Source organism: Giraffa tippelskirchi, chromosome 14 (assembly GCF_054371585.1).
Source record: "Giraffa tippelskirchi isolate mGirTip1 chromosome 14, T2T-mGirTip1v1.2.pri, whole genome shotgun sequence".
Lineage (NCBI taxonomy): Eukaryota > Metazoa > Chordata > Mammalia > Artiodactyla > Giraffidae > Giraffa > Giraffa tippelskirchi.
Genome location: NC_137288.1, coordinates 37,866,885 through 37,892,683, shown reverse-complemented (window position 1 = coordinate 37,892,683; position 25,799 = coordinate 37,866,885). Strand labels below are relative to the sequence as shown.

At 42.2% G+C, this 25,799-nt stretch overlaps 1 protein-coding gene across 2 annotated transcripts in view; it reads right to left on the bottom strand.

Annotated features, from left to right (window-relative positions):
* Positions 1-20,403: 20,403 nt before the first annotated feature.
* The window catches only part of GAREM1 (GRB2 associated regulator of MAPK1 subtype 1), a 227,964-nt gene continuing 222,568 nt past the window's right edge, over positions 20,404-25,799 (bottom strand). Inside the window, exon 6 of one of the 2 annotated variants that reach the window (XM_081562585.1) lies at positions 20,404-25,633. In XM_081562585.1, the coding sequence (XP_081418711.1) occupies positions 24,748-25,633 (886 nt within the window). In that variant the 3' untranslated portion in view covers positions 20,404-24,747. The remainder of the gene's footprint in view (positions 25,634-25,799) is intronic. The other variant, XM_081562586.1, reaches the window with a different exon arrangement.

Below are 25,799 nucleotides of genomic sequence, written 5' to 3'. Positions count from 1 at the left end.
CTGGATCCTGTATTCTCTAAAACTGTGCGAGAGTGTGTGGCAGTGTTACCAGCACTGCATAAAGATCTTATATGAGGATAATTGTTTTGGTTTTTCCTTTGGATTTTACCATTTCCGAAGGACTTTGATGTGAGTCCATGAGAGCTTCAAGAGGAAAAATATCAGTAAGGATGTGCAGAACTCAATTCTACCTCACTTTCCAGAAACATAGTACTCCTTTTTAAAAGCCAATCATGAGGTCTTAACACTTACCCTTTAGGGTCCTCTTGGAGCAGGGCCTCAGTGACCATTAATGACAATGTCTTGGTTGGCCAATGCCACCATCCTCTAGACTTGCTTCATTTTATTCAATCGTACAGGTGAGGACTGCCTAGTAAACCTTCGGGCCCAACTCACATTTCATGGCTCAAGGGTGTCCTTGTAGGACAGTACTGCAGTGTAATTTCTGTTTACAGTTTCATCCAGAAATGATTTTCAGTGCCACTGAATGCAACTGTATGATTCATTTCATCTGCCCATTCATTCATACATACATTCATTCAACAAATAATTTCAATCGGAAAAGTTTTCTTTCTTAAAATGGCAAGGTTTATCACCTATAGTTCATTGCCAAATGGCAGTGAATGATTAGTTGTTTTGTGTTTCAGCATACTGGAGGTAGATTGTTCATTGACCTGTATTTGTGTTTAGAATCACATAAAAGTGACAAATGCTTTCTGAGATTTATGGAAACATCTAGTCTTCTTACTCATGGAATTATTATCTGGATCTTATTACTAGCAGCCCCTAGCTCTTCTTTTTTGACAGCAAATGGAAGGAGATGGACTTTAAAATCTTTTAGAAAGAAGAAAAAGTCCATCTGTAGAAATATAGGTTATTGCTATCTTAAAAAAAACAAAACTCAACCTAAAAATTCTGTTTTTCTCCTTCTGTTCAAATCCAATTGTCCATCTGCTCTTCATTCCTTGCTTCTCTGTGGCTTACTTTGCACCTTTTCCCGGGTTTATTAACACTTGTCATTCAGTCATCTGTCCTCTCAGATCAGTAGCAGCCGCAGTCTAATTTAACAGCTAAATGACAACCTGTTCCTCTGGCTTTAATGTAGACTAATTTGGACAATCTGTAGTCCTGTTTATTTTAATTTTCAGCCTTCTGTGGATATTACCTCCTATAAAGTAGCAGAAGACGTTTGTGAGCTAAGGGCGACAGATGCCCTGCTTGTTTTTTCATAGACAAGGCGACCAGGAAAGCTAGAATCATGACAGTTTGAGGGGCTGGGTGAGCCTGCCTCAGAGGTGGTTCTGGAATGGGTGGGCGGAGCTTTCTCTGACCACTTTCCTATCTTAATACTGAAAGCACAAAATGAAGGGAGGCATGCTTTCTCGAAACAGAATTTTTTAAGAGAAATTTAAAATATTATAAATATATTTTGCAATATATAAAAAATATTTTATAAAATGTAATGTATATTTATATAAAACATTGTAGAACACATGGTATAATATAAATAAAATATATATTTTATAAAATATAAAAATATTCTAGAACACATGGTAAGATACAAGATTATAGGGCTCTTGGGGTTCCTATTCATCTTTACAATGTTCCTAGCCTGCTGCTCATCTCTCTACTCCTCCCCGCGCCACATGCTTTAAAGTACTCAGTTAACATTTGTGGAATTGAATAGATTAGAATAACCAAAGGCCTGGGAAATAACACACTTCAAACGATTGATTTTTAGAAAGAAACTTGAAAGCAGACTATCTTGTTTGGATCATTATTAATAGCTGGTTAGGCCTGAATAATATACAGGGTACATTTCTTACTTGCTTATCAGATATGATTGTGTCAATCTTCCTTATCTCACAATAGCAGTCCTTCTATTTGACATAAAATGGAAGGCAATGAGCAAACCCCATCACCCTGAATTCCAAATCCTTGTGAAATTTGAACTAAAAACTCTAAACTCATAGTAAAAAGATAACGCCTCTAGTATCCAGAATTTACTTTTTACGTAGTTTTTACTACATGTTGCTTAAAAATTACAGTACGAACTATTGGATGTAAGATAGCCTCAAGAATGTATTCAACAACATGGGGAAGATAGCCAATATTTTGTAAACTGTAAATGGAAAAGTAACCTTTAAAAGTTGTATAAAATTAAAAAATTATGTCACAGTTGGGTATTTGTGCAGACTTAGCACAAACAGTTTCACAGGTCTCAGTTCTGTGACCTGGTCTTAAGCGTCGGGGCCTGTTTGACAGGGTCTCAATGAGGGTGTGGTGAGTTTTCTCTGCAACTGCTTTCTTTCTGGAACAACACTGGATATGGAGTCAGAGCTGACATGGATGGAGGGAAAGTGGGCGAAATATGAAGGTTTAAGAAAGGGAAAATGGCCTGACTGCAAGGCCAGTTTGAGACGATCCTACGCATTTACCATCCATCTTTTCATAAATAATATTGAGCCTCTTCCTGTGACAGGCCCTCTACTAGACGGTGGGGAGACAACAGGTGACAAAACAAAGTTCTGGCTCTCTCTCAGTTTACAGGCAATCAATAAAACCATGAGAAAACATGTCTGGTAAAGGATTGCAAATCAGCTTAAAGACAAGAGAGTGACTGTATGGTTACACTATTCTGGAAGTCTGGTCACGTCTCTTGAAGGTGACAATTAAGTGGAAATATGAGTAATTTACAGCACGGAACATGGAAGATACTGAGAAAGTCTTCAGGAATATTTTCTAATGAGTTCTTAAAATGACCACTCAAGGGAAGTGTTGAAAAGTGGAATCCTACTCTTGGAAACTTCTCCACCATTGCCCTCTTAACATTCTGCTTGCGCTTCTGTCATAGAGCCTAAAACACTTGGAGGTACCAATTTCTTTCCATGTCTATTCTCTTGTTTTCTCCTGTGAGCATCTTGAAGACAATCTTTGCCTTTTTTTTTTTTTTTTTTGGTCTGTGGCTGGCAATTCTTGGCATGGAGCAGCTATTTAATAAATTCAAGTTCAGTGAACTTATTTGTCTCATTTCCACAGAAAGGCAGATACTATGTCACACTTATTTTGTATCCTCCCAGTGTCTGGCATCAAGAGGGACAGTAAGTGATAGGTGAAAGCTCCTTGAAGCATTTGCTAAAATTCCAAGTGGACTTTGAGCCTTTCCTCAAAGGGTAAAATGGAAAGATGGAGAAATAGCCTAGGTTAGAGGCAGATTTAGACAATAGTCAAGTTTTTTAGGGTGTTTGGGTTTTTGAATAGATCAAAATTGGGATTTAGGGCTGGATCAAAGGAAGGGTAATATGGAAATATGTGGGGAACTTGGGGTTGGGGGTTGATGTATTGGACACAGGACATTTGTGAAAAGGTCAAATGATGATCTCAAGGATAAAAAATGTTTTCAATAAAAGGCGAGCTCATTTTTATACAAGAGAATGATGACACAGTAATTGTGCTAGCTTGGCTTTTTGTTTTCTTGCTAATATTACATCACTGAGTCACACGAGCGTGGTTAGGAGGGGACAATAAAAATAAGTTATCAATGCACTATTAACTCAGCGTGCTCTTACCTATTAATAAGACATTGATGTCTCCTCTTATGCGTGTCCCATCGAGAAGCATTTTCTCATTACCTTCAAGCGGCATACACAAAATGGCTTTTTTAATATACTCGTGCCTGTGAATGTTTGGTGCTAAAGACTTCTCTAAATGGTCAAACATATCCTATTTAAGAAACAGGAAACACTTACATTGCACATTATCAACATTAGAACAGAATCTCATTATCCATTAGCTGGTATTTGTGCGATTTATAACTCACTTTAGATTGAGTTTTGCAGGATTTCATGATCTTTACCACATCATCGGCTGAAAACTTAGGTGCTGTGTCCTTGTTCATCAGTTGATATTATTGCGGGCATCATGGCCTTGTGTTTTGTAGGCTGCAGAAATCTTTTAAGAGATGCTGCTAATTAACTATTAAATAAATGCTTGGATGAAGTTATCTTCATAACAGATAAGCTCCTCGGAAATTGCTTTCAATAAAATGGAATGAGTTAAATTTCTTTCTGGTTTTGTTAACCTTTGCCTGTCTTTTCTGAATCCCAGACAGAACACTTTACAGTGTATGTAGTGTTTTGTTTTTGTTTCTTAAAACTTGTGCTCTTTAAAAACGTTTGAAAGAAGGAACTCGTAAAGGTATCTCTGAAATAGCCTATGGGTGATGCTCCAAGTGACTACTGATGTGCCTTCTGCTTTGAGATGAATCTGAGAAGGCAAATCTAATAGAGGCAAATGGTTTTAAGCCATAAAAAGAAAATCACATTATAATTTAGTGAGAATTTCATGTTAAGTTGCAGGGTTTTTCAATGAGAAAAGAAAAACTAAAAAGCTAGGAAAAATGGGTGCTCTGGATTTTTAAGCCATGACAGATTATTTCATTGAGCTGAAAACAGTCAGCTTCAATTGTGAGACTAGGCTTTAATTGTATATCCAAGAAAAAAGATTTAAATAGTTAGGTAAATATGGGCATCTAAAGACATTTACTGCTTTTGGCAAATATTTATCTTTTCTAAAAATTCACTACTTGAAGAGTTTGTTTTCAAAAGCAAAACAGGAATGGTTAATTTGTTTATATTCACCCATCCGACAACAGAAATATTTACTGGACCTGACCTTGGTGGGACAAGCCGAGGGGCAGGTAGGGCAGTCTTGGGGCCAAGACTAAGATAAGTAAGACATGAGAGCCTGATGTTTTATAATCTAGGGACAAAACAGGAAGTTTAGGCCCAGTTTACCTTCTGGAGAATGGCTCTTATGGTCCTCATATGGGGACATGCCTTGGAAATGAACAGAGATAATTCTGTCATTTTTGAGATTGCATTTCAGACTCTCTTGTTGACTATGAGGGGTGCGTGTTAAAAATGATAGTAAATATATACTCAATTTCTTCTAAGGGATTCTTGCCCACAGTAGTATAAATAATGGTCATCTGAATTAAATTTGCCCATTCCAGTCCATTTTAGTTTACAGATTCCTAAAATGTCAATGTTCACTCTTGCCATCTCCTGTTTGACCACTTCTAATTTACCTTGATTCATGGACCTAATATTCCAGGTTCCTATGCAATATTGCTCTTTAGAGCATCAGACTTTACTTCCATCACCAGTCACATCCACAAGTGAGTGTTGTTTTTACTTTGGCTCTGTCTTTTCATTCTTTCTGGAGTTTTTTCTCCACTCTTCTCCAGTAGCATGTTGGGTACCTACCAACCTGGGGAGTTCATCTTTCAGTGTAATATCTTTTTGCCTCTTCATACTGTTCATGAAGTTCTCAAGGCAAGAATACTGAAGTGGTTTGCCATTTCCTTTTCCGGTGGACCACATTTTGTCAGAACACTTCACCATGATCTGTCCTTCTTGGGTGGCCCTATATGCCGTGGCTCATAGTTTCATTGAGTTAGACAAGCCTGTGGTCCATGTGATCAGTTTGATTAGTTTTCTGTGATTGTGGTTTTCATTCTGTCTGCCCTCTGATGGAGAAGGATAAGAGGCTTCTGGAAGCTTCCTGATGGGAGAAATTGTGGGGGAAACTGGGTCTTATTCTGATGGACAGGGCCCTGCTAATAAATCTTTAATCCAACTTTCTGCTGTTGGGCAGGTCTGTGTTCCTTTCCTGTCGTTTTGACCTGAGACCAAACTATGGTGGAGGTGATGAAGATAATGGTGACCTCCTTCAAAAGGTCCTGTGCACACATTGCCACACTTGGTGCCCTTGACCCTGCAGCAGACCACCGTTGACCCATGCCCCGTCGGAGACTCCTGGACACTCACAGACAAGTCTGGGTCAGTCTCTTGTGGGGTACTGCTCCTTTCTCCTGGGTCCTGGTGCACAAAAGGTTTTGTCTGTGACCTCCAAGAGTCTGTTTTCCCAGTCCTGTGTAAGTTCTATAATCAAGTTCCACTGGCCTCCAAAGTCTAATTCTCCAGGGGTTCTCAGTCCTTTCACCAGATCCCCAGGTTAGGAAATCTGTTGTGGGTCCTAGAATTTTCTTACCAGTGTGAGAATTTCTTTGGTATAATTGTTCTGCAGTTTGTGGGTCATCTGCTCGGCAGCTCTATGGTGGGGTTAATGGTGACCTCCTCCAAGAGGGCTTATACAACAGGCTGTGTGACCCAGGTAGCTGCACCCAGAGCCCCTGTCCTTGCAACAGGGCCCTCTGACCTGCACCTCTGCAGGAGACTCAAATAGAGGTCTGGCTCAGTCTCTGTGGGGTCTTTGGGTCCTGGTGCACACAAGGTTTGGTTTGAGCCCTCCGATCGTCTCTGGTGGGTATGGAATTTGATTCTAAATGTGATTTCGCCCCTCCTACCATCTTGCTGGGGCTTTTCCTTTGCCCTTGGACATGGATTATCTTTTTTTGGTGGGATCCAGCATTCTCCTGTCAATGGTTGTTCAGAGAGAGTTGTAATTTTGGAGTTCTCGCAGGAGAAGATGAGCGCATGTTCTTTTACCACTCTGCCATCTTGATCTGCAGAAGCATTGATGCTTTTGAATTGTGGTGGTGGAGAAGACTCTTGAGAGTCCTTTGGACTGCAAGGAGATGAAACCAGTCAATCTTAAAGGAAGTAAGTCCTGAATATTCATTGGAAGAACTGATGCTGAAGCTGAAACTCCAATACTTTGGCCACCTGATGCAAAGAACTGACTCATTTGAAAAGACCCTGATGCTGGGAAGAATTGAAGGCAGGAGGAGAAGGGGATGACAGAGGATGAGATAGCTGGATGGCATTACCGACTCGATGGATAAGAGTTTGAGTAAGCTCCGGGATTTGGTGATGAACAGGGAAGCCTGCCGTGCTGCAGTCCATGGGGTTGCAAAGAGTCAACATGACTGAGCAACTGAACTGAACTGACGGGGACATGCATGCTGGTTCAAACAGTATTGAGATTCACTATCATATGTAAAATAGATAGCCAACGGAAATTTGCTGTATGACTCCAGAAACTCAATCCAGGGTTCTGTGACAATCTAGAGAGGTGGGAAGGGGTAGGAGGTGGGAGGGAGGTTCAAGAGGGAGGGGACATATGTACACTTATGACTAATTCATGTTGATGTACGACAGAAATCAAGCCAATATTGTAAAGTAACCATCAATCAATTAAAAACAAATAAATGCAGTTATTTAAAAAACAGTATTTAGAAGACAGCCAGCCTCAGGCACCACAGGACAGAGACCAGGAAAATGAGGAAAAAGGCCACTGTAGCATTAGAGAAGAAAAGAAAGAGATTTCTGAATTTAAATCCACCAACCAGCCTGTGCACCCACCCACTGACTCACCCATCAAATAACCAACAGATATTACCAAACACCCACTGCCAAGAAATGGTTGTGGTGGTTGTCACGTAGGAGACATACGGAGGATTAGACCTAGCTCCTGACTCAGAAAAGGAATCTAAATACCAGCTCTATCCTTCCAGTGGAAAAGTCAGTCCCTGATGGTTCATTATCTTGCCATTTTCCATGACAAATAATAACAAAGACTCTCCTTTCCTCTTTTTGCTAATACAAAAGCTTTGTTAGGATCTTTTTGTTCCTCTGTTAGGCTTAATTTTCCTCTTTCAAAGAAATGAAAATGTGGCTCTTGCGTCCTAAAAGCAATTTCATTCTGTCTATACTTCTCCCAAGACTCTGTTTAAGCTTTGCAAATGTAAAGAAAGTTAAGACATGGGTTATTCTAGACAGAGCAGTATACTCACTCATCAACCATCCTCTGGCAGACAGCACTTTGCTTTTCCTGTAACGCCTTGTTGCATTCGACTCTTGGGGGTTGTCATGATGGGGGCTGTTCATGTAAATACATTTTAGGCTTGAAGTGGTAGAACAGGGAAAAGTAAAAATTATAAACTAGACTTATTTGCCTGGAGTGAGGGATAAAAAAATTGACTTCTAAAAATTTTTGTTGTTTAACTTGACTTGTGGGTAAGTCTGTTTCTAGCATCACATCATCCTTGTCAGCATTCAGAGATTTCAAAAGAAATTCCTGATTGCAAGGAGCTCCAACCCAGCTCTTAATTATACTAGTTCTATTCCTGTTTTTAGGTATTTCCTTCAGTGTGGAGGACCAGTTAGATTTATGGTTGTGGCTTTTATGTTCTGGGGCTTTTATGGAGTGAGCTTTGTGGTCAGGAGACAGCTGCTGCTCTGGCATAAGTTTAAGTTCCAGAACCCCAGAGAAACTTCACAGAAGGATTGATTTGAGGTAGAAAAATAGTCTGCCCTTCACCGGAGTCTGCAGGGGGTTGCCTAAATCTTGGCTCTGGCTTATCTAGAGAGGTTCTCTAATGTCTGGATGGGCTTTGTCAAATCCATTTACTCATCAACAACTGTTTCAGTCAGTCAGCCAACTGGGCACGACTAGAGGCCGTGTGGGCTTCCCAGGTGGCTATGGTGGTAAAGAACCCACCTGCCAATGAAGGAGACACAAGAGATGCAGGTTCGATCCTTGGGTCAGGAAGATCCCCTGGAGGAGGACGTGGCAACCCACTCCAGTATTCTTGCCTGGAGAACCCCAGGGAGAGAGGAGCCTGGCAGGATGCAGTCCAAGGCAACACACAGAGTCGGACACAACTGAAGTGACTGAGCCCACACCCACGCAGAAGCCATGTACTGCCCTTCATGTTGAACATAATTAAATATGACTCCCTTCCCTAATGCAAAGACTAGAGCCTTTAATTTTTTTTTTTTTTACTTTTTTAAAAAAAGTTTAAATTCCCCTTCATATCCATTTATAATAAAGTGAGGCTAATTTCTCTTCACTACACATAATGCAAACTTGACATCCCCCATTCCGAAAAAAAAGAGGGAAGAGGGTTAATTAACAGGGATGAGAGCACAGTTCTATGTCTTAAAATTTTCATATATGTTGATATATATCAGCAAGAAGGGTAAATGTACTTCAACTAAAAGGCAACTCCTTCTTAAATAGGAAAAAGCTAAAAATAGGAATCACTGTACATTTGTCCCTTATCCTGCTCGTTGGAGACTGGCCACATTGTTTGCCCAGCTCAGTGCAAAATGAAAATTCGGCATGCATGCCAAGTTGCTTCAGTCGTGCCCGACTCTTTGTGACCCCATGGACTGTAGCCCACCAGGCTCCTCTGTCCATGGGATTCTCCAGGCAAGAATACTGGAGTGGGTTATCATACCCTCCTCCAGGGGATTTTTCAGACCCAGAGATTGAACCTGCAACTCTTAGGTCTCCTGCGTTGGCAGGCAAGTTCTTGAACACTAGCACCACCTGGAAAATTTGGAGCCACGAGTTAAAATTAATTTCAAGAGGGCAATAGGAGAGCATTAACCTAGGTGTGGGGTACCTTTTTTTTTTTTTATTCTGGTGGTTTATTAAGTAAGGAGGAGGACTGATTGCAGTGGGGGTGGAGGTTGTGGGGAAGGCCCACCCCCCACCTCCACCATAACCACCCGGTGATACTAAATTAAAAAAAATAGCTGGAGGTGGGCACGGAGGAGAGTGGTGCAGCAAACACTGACAGCACAGGAGGGACACAATCCCTCCTCCAAGCTATGTCCATCATCAACCCTGGACCGGTAGGTACTGTGATCAGTGAAGGGTGGGGCTCTTGGCTATGGCAGACCCCACAGCCGCTGAGTGGCCCATTGGATTGCAATCTCTGTGGAGGAAGGGTGTCTTTGGTGTTTGGACCTTTATTCTTGATAGAAATCCGAACCCTTGGCTGGCTCAGTCAGACCCAGATTATCAAGAGGCTATTGTCTCTCAGACTTCTGGATTGTTCTATTCATAATCTAAGAGACCAATGGGTCATTGTTACCTGGTGTCCTGATGATTGGTCTACTCAAGACAGAGTCCATGAAAGGGTAATCCTTACCTGGCTTTCTAATTGGTTTACCAAGACTCCAGGACATCAGAGTCATTGTTTCTTAGGCTCCCAATTGGTCTACTCAGGACCCAATGTCAATCAGTCACAATTACTTAGCCTTCTGATTGGCCCATTCAGGACTTAGGACAGTAATGGTTCTGGCAACCTAGATCTCTGATTGGTCAACAGGAACCCATGGTCAGGACCTGAGGGGCAGATAGAGCCCTGGCAGCCCCTGGGAAGTGGAAGGAGATTAAGTGCTTAGGGTTGTATGACTGCATAAGTTGCCTGTCCAGGAAACTGGCTTTGTACTTACTATTATATGGGGTGGAGATCTCATATGTCTTATATCCTGCCCACAGTTTAATTCTTAGTGAGCCACATCACCTTGAACTAAACTAGATGATCTCTAGGTACTAGCCTCCACCAGCTTTCCAAAGCAAGGTCTGGGGAACGTTGGAGAAATAATGGTGGCTCCCTGTAAAGAACCTGCCTGCCGAGGCAGGGGGCGTGGGTTCCATCCCTGGGTCAGGAAGTTCCCCTGAAGAAGGAAATGGCAACCCACTCCAGTATTCTTGCCTGGGAGATCCCACGGACAGAGGAGCCAGGTGGCTACAGTCCACAGTGTTGCAAAGAGTTGGACACGACTGAGCGACTAACAGCCAGCATAGCCAGTAGATTCTTATTGAGAATTTCTCAGAGCCTTTAATATACTAAAATGCATTATGCATTTCTAGTGGGTATAATATACACCATGTCTCAAATTTTTGGTGGGTTTGAGACAACTGAAAATACAGGCAAGAATAAGTATGTGATCCCAGAGAGTTAATGACCTTACTTGTTCTAGAGCTCAATTCTGTCCTCAACTGCTGACTCACGTATCAGAAGTCTCTCCAGCAGGAAGGCCTGCATTCCAATGGTCAACAATAGGGCAATGACTCTGTTGCATAAGAGCCCATGCAGACACTGCTGGTTGCTTATCCAGTATCTGATCTCATCTTCTTTGCTCTTAAAGTCCTGATTTCTTCAGGGTTGAAAATACTCACCTATGTGACATTTACCAGGGGGGTGGTCATGTGACCTAGTTTGGACCAAGTGGAAATCGATGAGACTTAAAGGACCGAGTCAATGGCATGTGTCCAACCAGGACAGGTCCAGTGGAGATTCTGGATTAGGCACCAGCATTTATCATTAAATTCATATTCTGTTGTTTCTGTTCATATCTAGGAGCCTCTGAAACACTATCATAGTATCACACTTGTATTTTCCAGTCTCATGTTGTATTAGGAGGGCAAGTGGTGGAAGTTTGAGAGTCGTAGGCACCTGGGGCTGTAGGTGCTTAATTTTCAAATAGTACCTGCTGTGTTGGATCAACTACCAAGTCGTTTTGTTTTACCTCCTAAACTTGGCTCTAGTCAGTCTATGTATCTATGTCCCCATTGGTGCTACCCCACCAAGCACAGCTCACCCCTTGCATAAATTATCTATGTGCTTCCTAATTGCTGCCTGTTTTTTTTTAAAACACATATCCCCTCTTTTTTAGATTTCCTTCCCATTTAGGTCACCACGGAGTATTGAGTAGAGTTTCCTGTGCTATACAGTAGGTTCTCATTAGTTGTCTCTTTCATACATAGTAGTATATTTGTAGATCAGTCCCAATCTCCCAATTAATCCCCCCTTGGTAACCATGAGTTTGTTTTCAGCATCTGTGATCTTCTACATCTGTGATCCTATTTCTGCTTGCAAATAAGTTAATCTCTACCATTTTTCTGGATTCCACATATAAGTGATATATTTGTTTTTCTCTTTCTGACTTACTTCACTCTGTATGACAATCTCCAGGTCCATCCATATCTCTGCAAATGGCACTAATTCACTCCTTTTTATGGCAGAGTAATATTCCAGTGTATGTATGTACCATGTCTTCTTTATCCATTCCTCTCTCTATGGACATTTAGGTTGCTTCCATGTCCTGGCTCTTGTAAATAGTGCTGCAGTGAACACTGGGGTGCATGTATCCTTTCAAACTATGGTTTTCTCTGGATATATGCCTAAGAATGGGATTGTTGGGTCATATGGTAACTCTATTTTTAGTTTTTTAAGGAACCGCCATACTATTCTCCATAGTGGCTGTACCAATCTGCAGTCCCACCATCGGTGTAGGAATGTTCCCTTTTCTTCACACCCCCTCCAGAATTTATTGTTTGTAGATTTTTGATGATGCCAGTGTGAGGTGATACCTCAGTGTAATTTCGATTTGCATTTCTCTAATAACGAGTGATTTGAGCCTCCTTTCATGTATTTGTTGCCAGTTATATGCTTTTTTTTTGGAGAAATGTCTATTTAGGTCTTCCTCTAATTGCTTCTAATGGCTCTCCCCACAATCAAGTTTGCTTCCTTACAACCTACACCCCCTGCCACCCACGTTCCCAGCGATCCTGTGGCTCCTTGCTTCCAATGACAGTTTCTCGACTGTTTTTGGGATGAAGACCAACCTCCCTGACCTGCAGTGCCATGCCTTCCTGGAAAGACCTCCCCCTGCTGCTTCGTTTCTCACTGATGCTCTCTATTTGCTACACTGCAGCCCCGCTGAACAATTGACGTCAGTGACTCTGTGTTCTGTTGTACCTCTAGGAGATTGCCAGTACCGCCCTCTCCCCTCTCATATCCTTCACCTTCTCCCAGCTCCCCTTCATTTCATAACTCCTACCCATGCTCCAGACTCCCATTAAGATGCCACTTCTACAGGAGGTCATCTCTGATCTCCAAGTCACAGTGACCATCTGTCCGATGAGCTCCAAGAGCATGTGTCCTCACATCAGAGCCCGGACTCGAGTCAGAAAGCCCCGGGTTTGAATCCAGGGTTAACTGCTTACTTGCTGTGTGATCTTGGATGACTTACCCTTTTTAGGCACAGTTTCCTCACCTATAAAAACAGGAATAAGGAATTCCCTGTTGGTCCGGTGGTTTGGACTCTGTGCTTTCACTGCCAAGGGGCCCAATTTGATCCCTGGTCAGGGAACTGAAATCCCACAAGCTGTGCAGTAAGCTCAATCAATCAATAAACAAAACCAAAATTGGGAGTAATAGTGAAAGTGAAAGTCGCTCAGTGGTGTCTGACTCTTTGCCACCCCCATGGACTATAGAGTCCATGGAATTCTCCAGGCCAGAATACTGGAGTGGGTAACCTATCCCTTCTCCAGTGGATCTTCCCAACCCAGGGATCGAACCCAGGTCTCCCGCATTGCAGGCGGATTCTTTACCAGCTGAGCTACCAGGGAATTACCTCTTACTGCTTCCACATAAGTTAAATGAGATAGTGTATGTGATTTCCCAAGTTTCAGTGAATGGAACACAGTAATTACTCAATAAATGATTTTTTACTATCATGTAACTGTCTATAAACCATTAGCTTGTGTCTTACGCACTCAGAATAGCTTTCGTACCTGGTCTGTCAGAAAACATAATATATCCTTAAGAAGCACTTGCTGAATGAATGGATGGTCAGAAGGAATATCCCACACCACCTTTTCCCTCATTTTAAAGGGAAAAGTTTAATTCTATTTCAAAACAGAATTGAGTCTGTCTTTGAACTAAGTGGCCTGTCAGGAGCTTCACATATATCAACTCATTTAATTTTCATCACCACTCTAAGGGGTAGCTGTCATTCTTATTTTATAGGTAAGAAAATGATGTCATAGCCATACCAATAATAAAAAGCGGAACTCTGACTCGAATTCCAGACTGGGTGACTCCAAAGGTGTCAAATATTTGTCACTAGAAAGGGTTCCATCCTGGAGAAAAGGATGGATGCACGTGTGGGAGACCCATCAAGCCTGTGTGGGTGGCATTTCAAAGCTTCCCTGCTGGCTGGCTGTGCAGCCAAGGGCGCAGCTGTGAAGAGGTCTCTGGTACATTATTGGGCCCACTTCCGCAGGGGTTTAGACAGTCTTTGAGAGGATGTTTGTTCATGGCATGGGTGTGGCTGTCTGTGTATACACTTGCTGGATACCTGGGCTGTAAGCAAGCACACGTGTAGCTCACGTTGAGGGAGCAGCTGCACAGAGAAACTTTACAGAAGGACTGGGAAGGCCTAAATGCACAGCTCAAGAGGAGCCTGTTTGCAGGACCGGCTGTCTAATCAGAGAGCCAGGGAGCTCCACGTCAGGATGAGAAGCAGGAAGTGACTCCATGACCTTGACCAGCTGGGTTTGGTGCCAGGGTTGAGAATCAGGAAAACTGGGTGTTGGTCAGCCTCCATCTTCCACTCATAGGCTTTGTCCCCTACTGACTGTCGCCCAGGCTCAGGGTGTGATTTGGAAGGAGGAAGTTTAGAAGAAATCAGTAGTTGTTGCTAGAATTGAGCATTTGGTACCTCTGTGCCCTCAGCCATCCCAACACTCAAGCTGCAAATGAGACGCACTTTCCTCTAAGGGAATGTACCTTAGGGATGTGCTAGAGGGTGAGGGGCTGGCTGATAAATATTTTATTGATACTGAAAGTAATTTGAAACCTGTCTTTAGCATTCATACAGCCAGGATTGAAAAAGCAAATTGTTACTGTCTGGAAACGATGGGAGGCCGGGCCCCCAAATTACTTCAGTTAATAAACCTAGACGACCGCACACCAGCCGCCCTGCCTTCTTCCATCTGTCTGAGTTCAGTCAGTCTCTCCAGTGTTGTTTGTCTGGTGGATCGCTTTGGCTGTGAGGAAGGACACGCTTGTGAAAACCAGGTTAGAGAAGGGCACTGTAGTGAACTAACTGGCGATAGACCAAAAAGGAGGTTCGGAAATATGTGAAAATCAGACTAAGTCTGAGTTAAGATCTAAGAAGTCTCAGGGAAAGAGATGCAAGAAGGAACCCAGATTGCAGGGGTGGAGAGGCAGGAGGCAGGGTCACTAAGTGGTTGGTGAGGAGAGGAGCTAATTTAGGTCAGGGGATAAATGAGTCTTGAAGTGGGATAATCCACAACCTGGAACTTGCGTGTTGGGATGGCTGAAAGCACACGGGTATAAAATCCTCAATTCTAGCAACAACTACTGATTTCTCTATGAAACTTCCTGCTCCCAAATGACACCCTGACTCTGGATGACAGCAGGGGACAAAGCCTATGAATGGAAGATGGATGCTCTAAATACGGCCAACATTGGCAACACGGTAAGATAAATAAATAAATAAACAAGACCTCTCTCAAAGGGTTAACTAATAGCATACCTAACAGCTAACTGAATAAGGAAATGTGTGCTTCATTTTCTCAGCCCATATTTCAAAATGTTCTTTTGCAATTAGTATCTGTGAAAGATAAGCTATCTCAACCTTCCAAATAAACTATCAATTATTAACTGATCCATGGATCCCAGTACTTTGAGTTACTGTAGTAGTGGTGTCTGTGTTGGCTACCTCTTGCTTCTGCTGACACAAATAACTCCCATATCTTTCTATTATCCAGGCTGATTAATAAAGGGAAATCTGACTTCTTCAAAATGTACCCCAGATAACTGGCGTACACAACGTGTACCATGCTTAGGTGTGTCTTTAATCAGATTTCAGTGATTAGTGAGTTTCGTGGAAAAATGGGATTGTACCAAGAGTGGAAACTAGGTCACACAAACATTGCTCCTCACCTTGTGAGATGGCTGGCTATCCTGGTTTCAGGTTTTGCTTCAGTGATAATTTTTATTGCTGACTTTTCAAACTATGGGGTGGGGGAGGGGAATAGGATACAAATGCAGAACCAGCATATCTACAGCTTTTACACAGACCAGGAACCGAAAGTAAGGGTCTGTGTGTAGAACAGGGTAACCAGAACAGAAACATGGAACCAGGATAGCCAATCATTTTACAAAGTGAAGGAAAGTCCCATTTTCCCATGGGATTCAAAAACCATTGAAGCATGATAGAAACAGGTAAGCCTGATTATAGGAAAACCTTAATTGGCATTTATACTTTTTTCAAGATGGCAACTTAAATTACATCTGAAATTATTGGTAGCTTACTGAATTTGTAAAATCAGTCATCTCCTTAAAAGTTGAAAAAGAGACTTCCTTGACTTTATTAATAACTGTGCTAAACTGAGAGTAGTAAAAAGCCAAGAATGAGGCATAAATATGTTTATGCCTAAACTGAGGTCTGATGTTCTCTTTGTTAGAATTCATCTTTCCTTTGTTCTTCAGGATCAGTTAGGTTGGTTTGTGGTTTGGTTGTTAAGGTGAAAGAGGACTGAAGGAGATGTACTTTCTCAGTCGTCACTTGAAAATCAACTTGATAGCTTTTGTTTTTGGTTGAGGCTTCTTTGTTGCTCAAAACCAATCAACGGGGGAAAAAAAGAACTACAATTTCCTTTATTCAAGAGCTTCTGATTTGCCCCATTCACTTTCAAAATTAAAAAGACTGCAAGAAGGAGCTGGAAAAAAAAAAAAAGCTGACAGGTCAGTTTTGCACTTTGAAAATTCCTCTGTGGAAATGTGACTTAAATTTGAAACTGCACAGCGCCCCCATTTTCAAATCTCATCTTTTTTGAGCCACTTCTTTCTATTTATATAACTTTAGGTTTCGAATGCCTTTGGCTAACTAAGGAAAGTGGAAAAGTGATGGGAATATAGAGACCACCACCAGTGAAGCGAGATTTAAAATTTTACTCTGTACTAAGGCTCGACTGGAGTTATCCTTGGGTAGTTATTGGCTGGTTGGAAAAGCCTGACACCTTGTGGCCATGATTAGTACTACAGCTGCCTCTTTCCCAAGGTGCCCCAGTTTGTACTCTTCCTAGGGGCTTCCTTGGTTACAGTGGCGTAAAAGGTATGTGTATGTGTAGATTTTTGGGGGAAGGACTTTTTAGAATTGAAGTATAGTGGCATTTGAATGTTTTGGGTGTACAGCAAAGTGATTCAGTGTTATGTATATATGTTATATATATGTACTTTCTCAGATTCTTTTCCATTAAATATTATTACAAGATATTATACAAGATATTGAATATAATTCTCTGTGCTACACAGTAGATCTTTGTTATTTATTTTATATAGAGTAGTGTGTATCTGTTAATCCCAAATGCCTCATTTATTCCCCCACCCCCTTTCTCCTTTGGTAACCATTGAATTTCTTTTCTATGTCTGTGAGTCTGTGTTAGATTCCACGTATAAGTGATATGATATATGATATATATGATAATTGTCTTCCTCTGTCTGACTGACTTCACTTAGTATGATGATCTAGGTCCATCCAGGTGGCTGCCAATGGCATTATTTCATTCTTCATTAAGGCTGAGTGATATTCTATTGTACATATATTCCACATCTTCTTTCTCCATTCACCTGTTGGTGGACATTTAAGTTTGGATTTTTCAAACATTTTTTCATCTTATACCTGTCTCGGTATCTCCACTGAGTCACAGGTTTTGATCAGAAAGCAGGAGACATGCTCAGAGCCTCCAGTTTACAAGCAGGAGAGGTTTCTTTTGTTAGCAAAACTGGAGGGAACATCAACTCAATATCGTTTCCTATTTTTAGCCTTAGAAGAAAGAGAAGTTGGAGGACCAGGGTAGGGCACTCCATGTGCTTTAAAAAAACCCATGAAATGTTATTTTTATAAGTTAAAAGTGAAGGAAATTGAGAGACAAGGTTGTGATGGAATGAGAGCATATGTGCTAAGTTGCTCAGTCTTGTCCGACTCTTTGCGACGGTAGCCCACCGGGCTCCTCTGTTCATGAAATTTTCCAGGCAAGAATAATAGAGTGGGTTGCCATGTCTTCCTCCAAGGGATCTTCCTGACCTAGGCATTGAACCCACGTCTCTTAAGTCTCTGCATTGGTAGGTGCTTTTTTTTTTTTTTTAACCACTAGCGCCACCTGGGAAGTCCCGGGCATGAGTACAAATGGGTGTTATTTCCAGCTCTGGTTCTGTCACAAACCATATGCGATCTCAGGGAGGTCATGGTTTTCATTCCAATAAAGTTAGGAGGTTGGACCAGCTCATTTCCAAGGTTGTCTCTGGCTCTAAACCTCCGTGGTCTGTCCGTGGCTGCTCCTCACCCACCATGCTTCTGGTCCTGAGATCACTGAGCTTAGGTCATTCATCCAAGTCTTCAATGGCCTGTGTCTTTCAGAGCCAACATTCAAATCAACCCACGGAAACACACTGATCTTTCCTAGTTCACTTGACATCCACTAAAGAACTGAATGCATTGCCTTCATCCAACTGTTAGAAGAAAAGGTTTTTCTTTGGCAAGTGATACAAACTCAATCTGGAGTCTCTAAATAGGTCCTTATCTCACTCTCTTTTAGTCTTAGAGGTTTCATGATGACCACAGATTTCATTTGTCATCCTTTTGACTTTACTTCATTGCTATTATTCAGCTCCAGGATCTTGATCTTGATGGTATGAAGACTGGCCGCCATCAGGAACGTGATGGCATCATGTCATCATTCGGTAGAACCTCAAGTAGCATTACTTTTGAAGATATGACAATGAAGACATAAGCCTTCATACCAAAGACTTACAGCTCATAAGGGTAGGCAGAAGGCTATGTCAGCACAGAGACCTGAGACCAAATCATTTTGGGGGATGTTACTTGGTAAATCCTGAAGGACGCGTGTGAGTAGCTAAGCATGGAAGGGCTGAGGTTGGGGAGGGGATTGCTTCCGGGAAAACTCGTTTCGGTGAAATTAGAATTTCTCAGCACCTACTCACTGTTTTCAATGATTTGGCTTCTTCTAACCTCAGATAGGTAGGATTTGGAGGATATCTGATTCTAACCCAATATATTTCTTTTTAAAAAAATTTTAATTTTATTCAAGTTGATTTACAATGTTGTGTTAATTTCTGCTGTACAGCAAAATGATTCAGTTATACATGTATATTCTTTTTCATATTCTTTTCCGTATGGTTTATCACAGGATATTGAATACAGTTCCCTGTGCTATCCAGCAGGAACTTGTTGTTTATCCATTCTAGATATACTAGTTTGCATATTAATTCCAAACTCCCGATCCTTCCCTTTTCTGCTTGCCTCCCCCTTGGCAATCACTGGTTTGTTCTCTATGTCTGAGTCTTCTAACCAAATATATTTCTAAACTCAGATTTACTCAGCAGTATTCAATTTGGGGGAGTCACATGTCCTTGTGTACAGCTGATGTGAGTGCTTCTAGAAACTCGGGGTAGATCCTTGGACATTTTAGCCCAGTGATGTCAATCCTGTAGGTTCACCCAACACACATCCCTGAAATCAGGAAAGGGGCCCCCTGGAGGGTTTAGTCGCAGGTTTTAATCACTGTGAAATAGGGCAGAAGGGTTGAAGGTTTAAGTATAAGGTGCAATGATTTGGGGATGCTTTGTTTAGCAAAAGAAGACAGGCAGATTCTCTGGTGACTGTGAAGCTGGGGAGATCCTATCCAGACGAGGACTTCAGATCATTCTCCTTCCAGTCCTTCAACCTTCCTCTGAACTGCTCAGTAAGATGGTCTTGAGCTATTTCATGCTATTTCAAGTACAATAAAAGCTTTCTTAACCTGCTTTCACTCGCCCACTTCTCTGTAAAACTGACTGGTGAATGCTGCAGGGTGCTGAATGCTCATGTCTTTCTCTGGATACTGCAATCACTTCTGCTCCTTGTTAATTGTAATTATAGAAGTTATACATAAGCCAAAGAGACACACATTTCTATTGCTTTTCTTTTCTCTATATGAACATGCATTATTACTTTTATTAAAAATTATAATTTATTTTTGCCTCTTTTTGGCTGTACCACGTGGCATGTGGGATCTGTTCCCTGACCAGGGATTGAACCCATGTCCCCCCTGCATGGGGACCATGGAATCTTAACCACTGGACCACCAGGGAAGTCCCAATTTTAGTTGTTTAGCTGAAGTATAGTTGACTTACAATGTTGCATTAGTTTCAGGTGTACAGCAAAGTGATTTAGTTATCTATCTCCCAATCTATATTTTTTCAGATTCTGTTATTGTAAGATATTGAATATAGTTCCCTGCACTATATAGTCGGTCCTTGTTGCTTATCTATATTATATGTAGTAGTGTGTATCTGTTAATCTCAAATTCCTAATTTATCTCTCCCCCACTATTATTTTCAAATTTTATTTTTATTTTTTTGGCTGCTGCTATGTGGCATGCGAGATTGCTTAGTTCCCTGACCTAGGGATTGAAGCCATTCCCCTTGCAGTAGAAGCAGTGTCTTAACCACTGGACTGCCAGGGAAGTTCCCTACTATCTTTTAAGGCTCACCAGTTCATCTGTATTTGTCTTTTCTCATATCTCCTGATCGCACAGGTACTAGATTCTCTTTGCCCGCCATTGGGTTACCTAGTTCCCAGCTTCTTCCACTTATGATATGATAGCCACAGCCTTCAATCTCTTGTCATTATGGAGTGGATTTGCAATCTTCAGAATCTCTTCAGACAAGTTCCCTCTTGCTTCAAGAGGATGGGGAAGGGAGTGTCTGGAAAACCATGCACAAGGTCCAACTCACTGAGGAGCCGACGCCAGAAGAGCAGCTTTTAACATTTCTTTATTTATAGACATTTCAGAACCACTGAAGTCAACGACGAATTTTTTTTAGACACAACATAACCATGTTTATCTTGAGGTACACATTGGGCCCACAGATAATGCTCTGGAAACAGTGCAACTGTTAACTGGTAGTTAACCCCAGGTTCCAAGCCAAGAAACTGTAAAGATGGTTACAAAATACTTTGAAAAGAATAAACCATTTCCATTTAAGTCAAGGAAAACGCCCACATTTTTGATGGAGTTCAATTTTTAGGCTTAAACAATATTTTAAAGGGAACTTCATATGAGAATGGGAGAAGATGTTTATAGTTAAGAAATGATCTGAGCCTTACAACAAGAGGTTGGAAACAGAAGAAATTCATAATCCAATAAGCTCATTGCAAAACTCGTAGCCTAAAAATTAAGAGCAGCAAAATTACAGAAGATATTTGTACACAGTTTTAACACAAATCACATTTACCCTTTGTGTCTGGCTTTCACAAGGAGACAAATTTTCAAACACCAAGTTCTGAAGACTAAACGACGTGACTGGCTAAGAAGTAGCCATCAGAATTCCACACTATCACAGCCCCACCACGTAGAAGTCCTACTTTCCATTATTTGCCCTCTGGCTATTTTATTTTTGTTGCCCCAGCAGTCTGGTGCCAATACGAGAAAAATAGTGGGAATCGGTATAATGGTGGGAAGTTCCTGAAAGTCTTGTGTGTCCAACAACAGATTTCACTTTTGTGGTGGACTGAAGTTGAAATTTCTTTGAACAGTTCACTAGGGTCTTTGGAGAACTGTCTGGATTTCCAGTTTGTTATTCAAAACGTCAACCTCACACTCTTTAGGCATGATGAGTAGTGACTTGTGTGTGACACAGAGTGTTGGTTAAATGATGGACCCTCCATTCATCCACACCCGCTCCCTGAACTGCCCGAGGAGTCATGTGGACAACGTGCAGTTGGTTCTGGAATCTCACCAGAGGGTGTTTACCCATGTGTCTGAAAACAGTTGGAATGGACAGTCATAACATTTCCCCATAAGATTGTTTTATTTCTACATGAGACAAGAATAAACATTGTAATTTAGTCGAATGGGCAGCTCGCTGCAACTTCATAAACTTGAACGGCATATGTGGGTTGAAAGAGTCTCAATGTAAATTTCACAGTTCATAAAGTTGAGCGGCTCAACTTAAAAGAGAGAGAACATGCAGGCGTTTACGAGATGCTGAGAGGGAACCGATCTATGAGTGCTTGAGTTCGCCCTCCCAACTTGAGTTAGGCCCACATTTTACATTTTCACTGCTTGGTTTGGTTTATTGCTGAGTTTCCTTTCTGATGGGGGTCATGATGATTTTGGTCATGAATTTAAGGACCCCAAATAAGAGTCCTGTTTGGACACTTGATCCCAGGCCTTGGGGTCAGTGCACAGACTATGAGGCACCTGCCAGAGCCTGTCCTGACTTGGTTGGTTAGAAACGATTCTGGGTGTGGGGGTCTCTCTACACCGCTTTTCAATGCAAAATCGCAGCTCAAGAAGGGAAGGGCTGTCTCCTTCCTACCCCTGTTCTGCATTTCTTGTCATGATTCTCTGTGGCTATGCAAGCCTTGTCTACTCAGGGTGCCATGTGGCTTCAGACACACCAGAAGATACTTATTACCAATTAAAACAAAGTTCCAGTCAGTAAAAAAGAATACTAGCCAGTGGGACTCAGATGTTTTGTGTCTCCAATGCTTTCCAAGTTTTGATGGCCTTTTGGTGTTTCTTTGATACTCCTTTCATAGAAGCTGCCATTTTTTCCATCTGTGGCTTTTTGAAAGACAGAGCACACTTAAATGTCCCTACATCCAACTGCTCAGAAGATTTCATGTTTCTCTTACACAGACTCAGTCTCAACAACTGTGGTTTTAAATATAAACATTATGAGTTCCAAGAGGGCAGAAACTGTCCTTGATATCAACCTGTCAAGTCATCCTAGCATGGTGCCCAGCACACAAATGATGCTCAGTGAATTCTGAGTGTGTGACTAAAAGGCCATATGTCCCTGCCCTCAAAGAGTCTCTATGTTGCCATCAATATAAACTCAATGTACATAAGCCAAGACAAAAACAAAAAACAAAAAAACCCCACAAAACAGAAGGAACTTTTTTTTCAAAGGAAAAAAAAAAGATAACAAGAATCAGTTGTTCATGTGGGGCAACCTTCATACTAAACTCAAACCCACCAATTCCTCCCTCCTGAATTGAGAATGGTGTCTGGGTGTAAAGGTTCATGAATGGATTCAGCAAGACTTTGTCAGAGAAAACTTGCAACTATTCAACAGCCTCCTGATTTTAAAGAAAGGTTCTGAGAGGTTAACTTTACCTAAGGGGTTGCCCCTGGCACTGAAGGATGGTTTCCCAACAGGAAGAGTCAGAGCGGCCGTATGCCATCTAGGTGCAGTACTGGAAGCTTCTACACAGACCTGTCAGTTTCTTATGAAGAGGTGACCCAGTCTGACAAATTTTACAGGTTATTCTTTTTATGGGGTACTTTTAACCTAGAGTATTTGCATTTTGAAAGACATGTGAAGGGAAAAAGGCTTTATTTAAAAAAAAAAAAGATTTAAGACAGAAAGTGAGACAGTGTATCAATTCACCTCAATTCTAAACAATGAGATGGATTAAAAGTATCTTTCATGTCAAGAAATGAAGCCATATTGAACTATGAACTATGAACATTTTGAACTGCAAAACTAGAACTGGTGGGTTTTTGTCTTTCCACTCGTGGACTCATTTTGATGAGCAGGAAGAGCGGATAATAACATACAAGCCAATTCTGCTTGTCATGCTGACACCTGCGTGGCTGGCTGTCCATCTGGAATATAGGGACAGACTTCAGGGAGGCAGGGCTGAGGATGATAATCTGTTCAGAGAAAGAAAACGTTTTTAAGATTTATATTCCTTCAAAGAGTCAAGAACGATATTGATGCCATCATATTTTGAAATAATCATGTTTGGCAAAAACTGTCAAGACTGGGTTCTGGAACTGTTGGAATGAAAGCATGGTAAATCATGTATTTTCTTTGGACGAGAGGAAAGCAGAGGTTTCCAAACTAGGCAAGTACACTTATTGATGCTCTAAACAATGATGCAACAGATGTAGCACAGATCAAAGCAGAGGGCAGTGTGTCTGACTTCTGAGCTCTCCTAAAGCACAAATCATGTTGAACATGAGACATGGCTCTGAAAACTGCTCTCCAGACCCCTCATCACCAGATACCAGGAGAAGAAGTCCCTCAAACCCAAGAATTATCACTCGACAGAAATGATGAGTTCCCCAGACATGAATGGGCACAGGAGTATTCTATGCAAAACCCAGCCTGTAACAGGTTTAAAATTCAACTTAATTCTTCAAGACAGACTCTCTCCTGGTTTGTTCCAAGTTTTCCATGCTGGAGCCTGGTAAGACCGAGCTTCGAGGGACAGGGTTCTGAGAATCTTTGACATCATTCTGTCCACTCTTCCTAAGAGTCGATTTAATTAATGGCCCCAAACTTTCAACGGATATTTGAAAGTGAACAGATGTTACCTAAAAGATCAGACTCGTATGGATGTTGAAAACATACATTTGTATCATGTCTAGATAAATATACATACACACATATATAGTCTGGGTATTTTTTGTCTGCTCAATAAAACTAGCAGCTACAGATAAATTGTTGTGGTCATGATTTATTATTTCTAGGATGTCTTAGACCCTCTACCAGGACAAGACTTGATAAAAAGCCTTTTGATAAAAAGATCCCCATCAAGCACATAACATCGCAGTGTCATTTCATATTACTAACATTTTCAGGCACAAGAGGAAAACAACTAGCACTGGAGCAGTCCACACAACGGAGCACAGACTGGAGTTAATGGTCTGAAGTTGATCCTCCCAGAGGAGGGAATTGTTCAAAACTGTGTGTGTGTGTATTTTTTAAAAGATTTCTTATGTTTCTCAGCTTTGGCTATTTTGTAAATAAATATCAGACCTTCTTGCATAAACCTACTTGGGTAAGAAGTATTTCTCTGAACATGCCTTTTGTCTTTTAGCAGCTGTTGAGTATTGAGTGACGGTACAAGGCACACCTCTAAGTGTTCTGTACAGCATTTTTATTGATGTACAAAATAGCCTGTTCACCATTCAAAAATCGTAATCTGCATAGTAAGAGTTTTCTCTTATCCCTATTTACAGCGAAGGTTTTTTAGTGCAAAAAAAAAAAAAAAAAGAAAGAAATCCATGAAACCGTGTCCCAGCCAGTCCCATCTAGCACAACACGGTTATCAGTTTTGCTCCATGCCAGCTAGGCTTATTTGGCTATATTTTGGGTCTCCAGCCGTTAATGAATTGCAGGATTTTCTTCACCTGCAGTTTGCTCAGTTTGAAATCCTCCGAGAGGATTTCTTCCGTGAGCTGAACGAGAAGATTGCCGTCGATCTTCTCGGTCACGAAGAACACGATGACGTCCTCCGACAGCCCGATGAACCGCAGGGACTTGGACACCTCTTCGACCGAGAGTCCGGACAGGTCGGCGGGCGGCTGCCACGGGGACCCGTCGCCGCAGGAGCGGGGGGCCAGCTGCAGGTGGATTGGCGACGAGAAGGGGTAGGGCGCGGAGAGGAGGTCCTGCGCGCCCTTCTGGACGAAGTACGCGTCCTCGGACAGGTCTGGCGACCCGGACTTGGGGGCTTCCTCAGCACCGTCGATTTGCAGGGGCAGAGGCGGGGTGTCGGGGGCCGCTTTCTCTTCCAGCGGCCTCGGGGCCCTGGGGGGCAAGGCGGGGCAGGAGCTGCTCTGCTTGGCCGGCCCGCCCGCCAGGCTCCTGTCACCCGAGCGCTCCAGGCAGTAGCTGGCCGACTTGGGGCAGCCCGCGGGCCCCGCAGGGCCCGGCCCGGGCGGGCTGGCGGCCAGCTCGCGGCCGTCCAGCTCGAAGGCGGCCGGGCAGTTTCTCTTGGGCGTGCCCGGCGTCTTCTGTCGGGGGTAACTGTAGCTGCGGCTCGGATCCAGCAGGAAGTCGCTCCTGGTGTGAGTCTCTGACGCTCCCGAGTAATGGTTTGGCCACGAGAGCCTGGAGGACAGAGCTTCAGAAGTGGGGCTGCCACACGGGGACGTGGGGTCCGCGGAATCCGCCTTCACTCGGTTACACGGGTAGCAGGACACGGGAGCGCTCTCGGGGGGACTCGTCTCACTTTTAGTGACGCTGCTTAAAAGCCAAACACAGAGAGAGGGGTGAGTGAGAAAGTGACAGTGAAACATCCAGCCTAGACTTAGCCCATCGATGTTACTGCTGAGTAGAAAAATGTTGTTAGGAAGCAAACATTTCTTATCATGAATTCAATAAAGTATCTACTTAACATCACTTTTTTTTT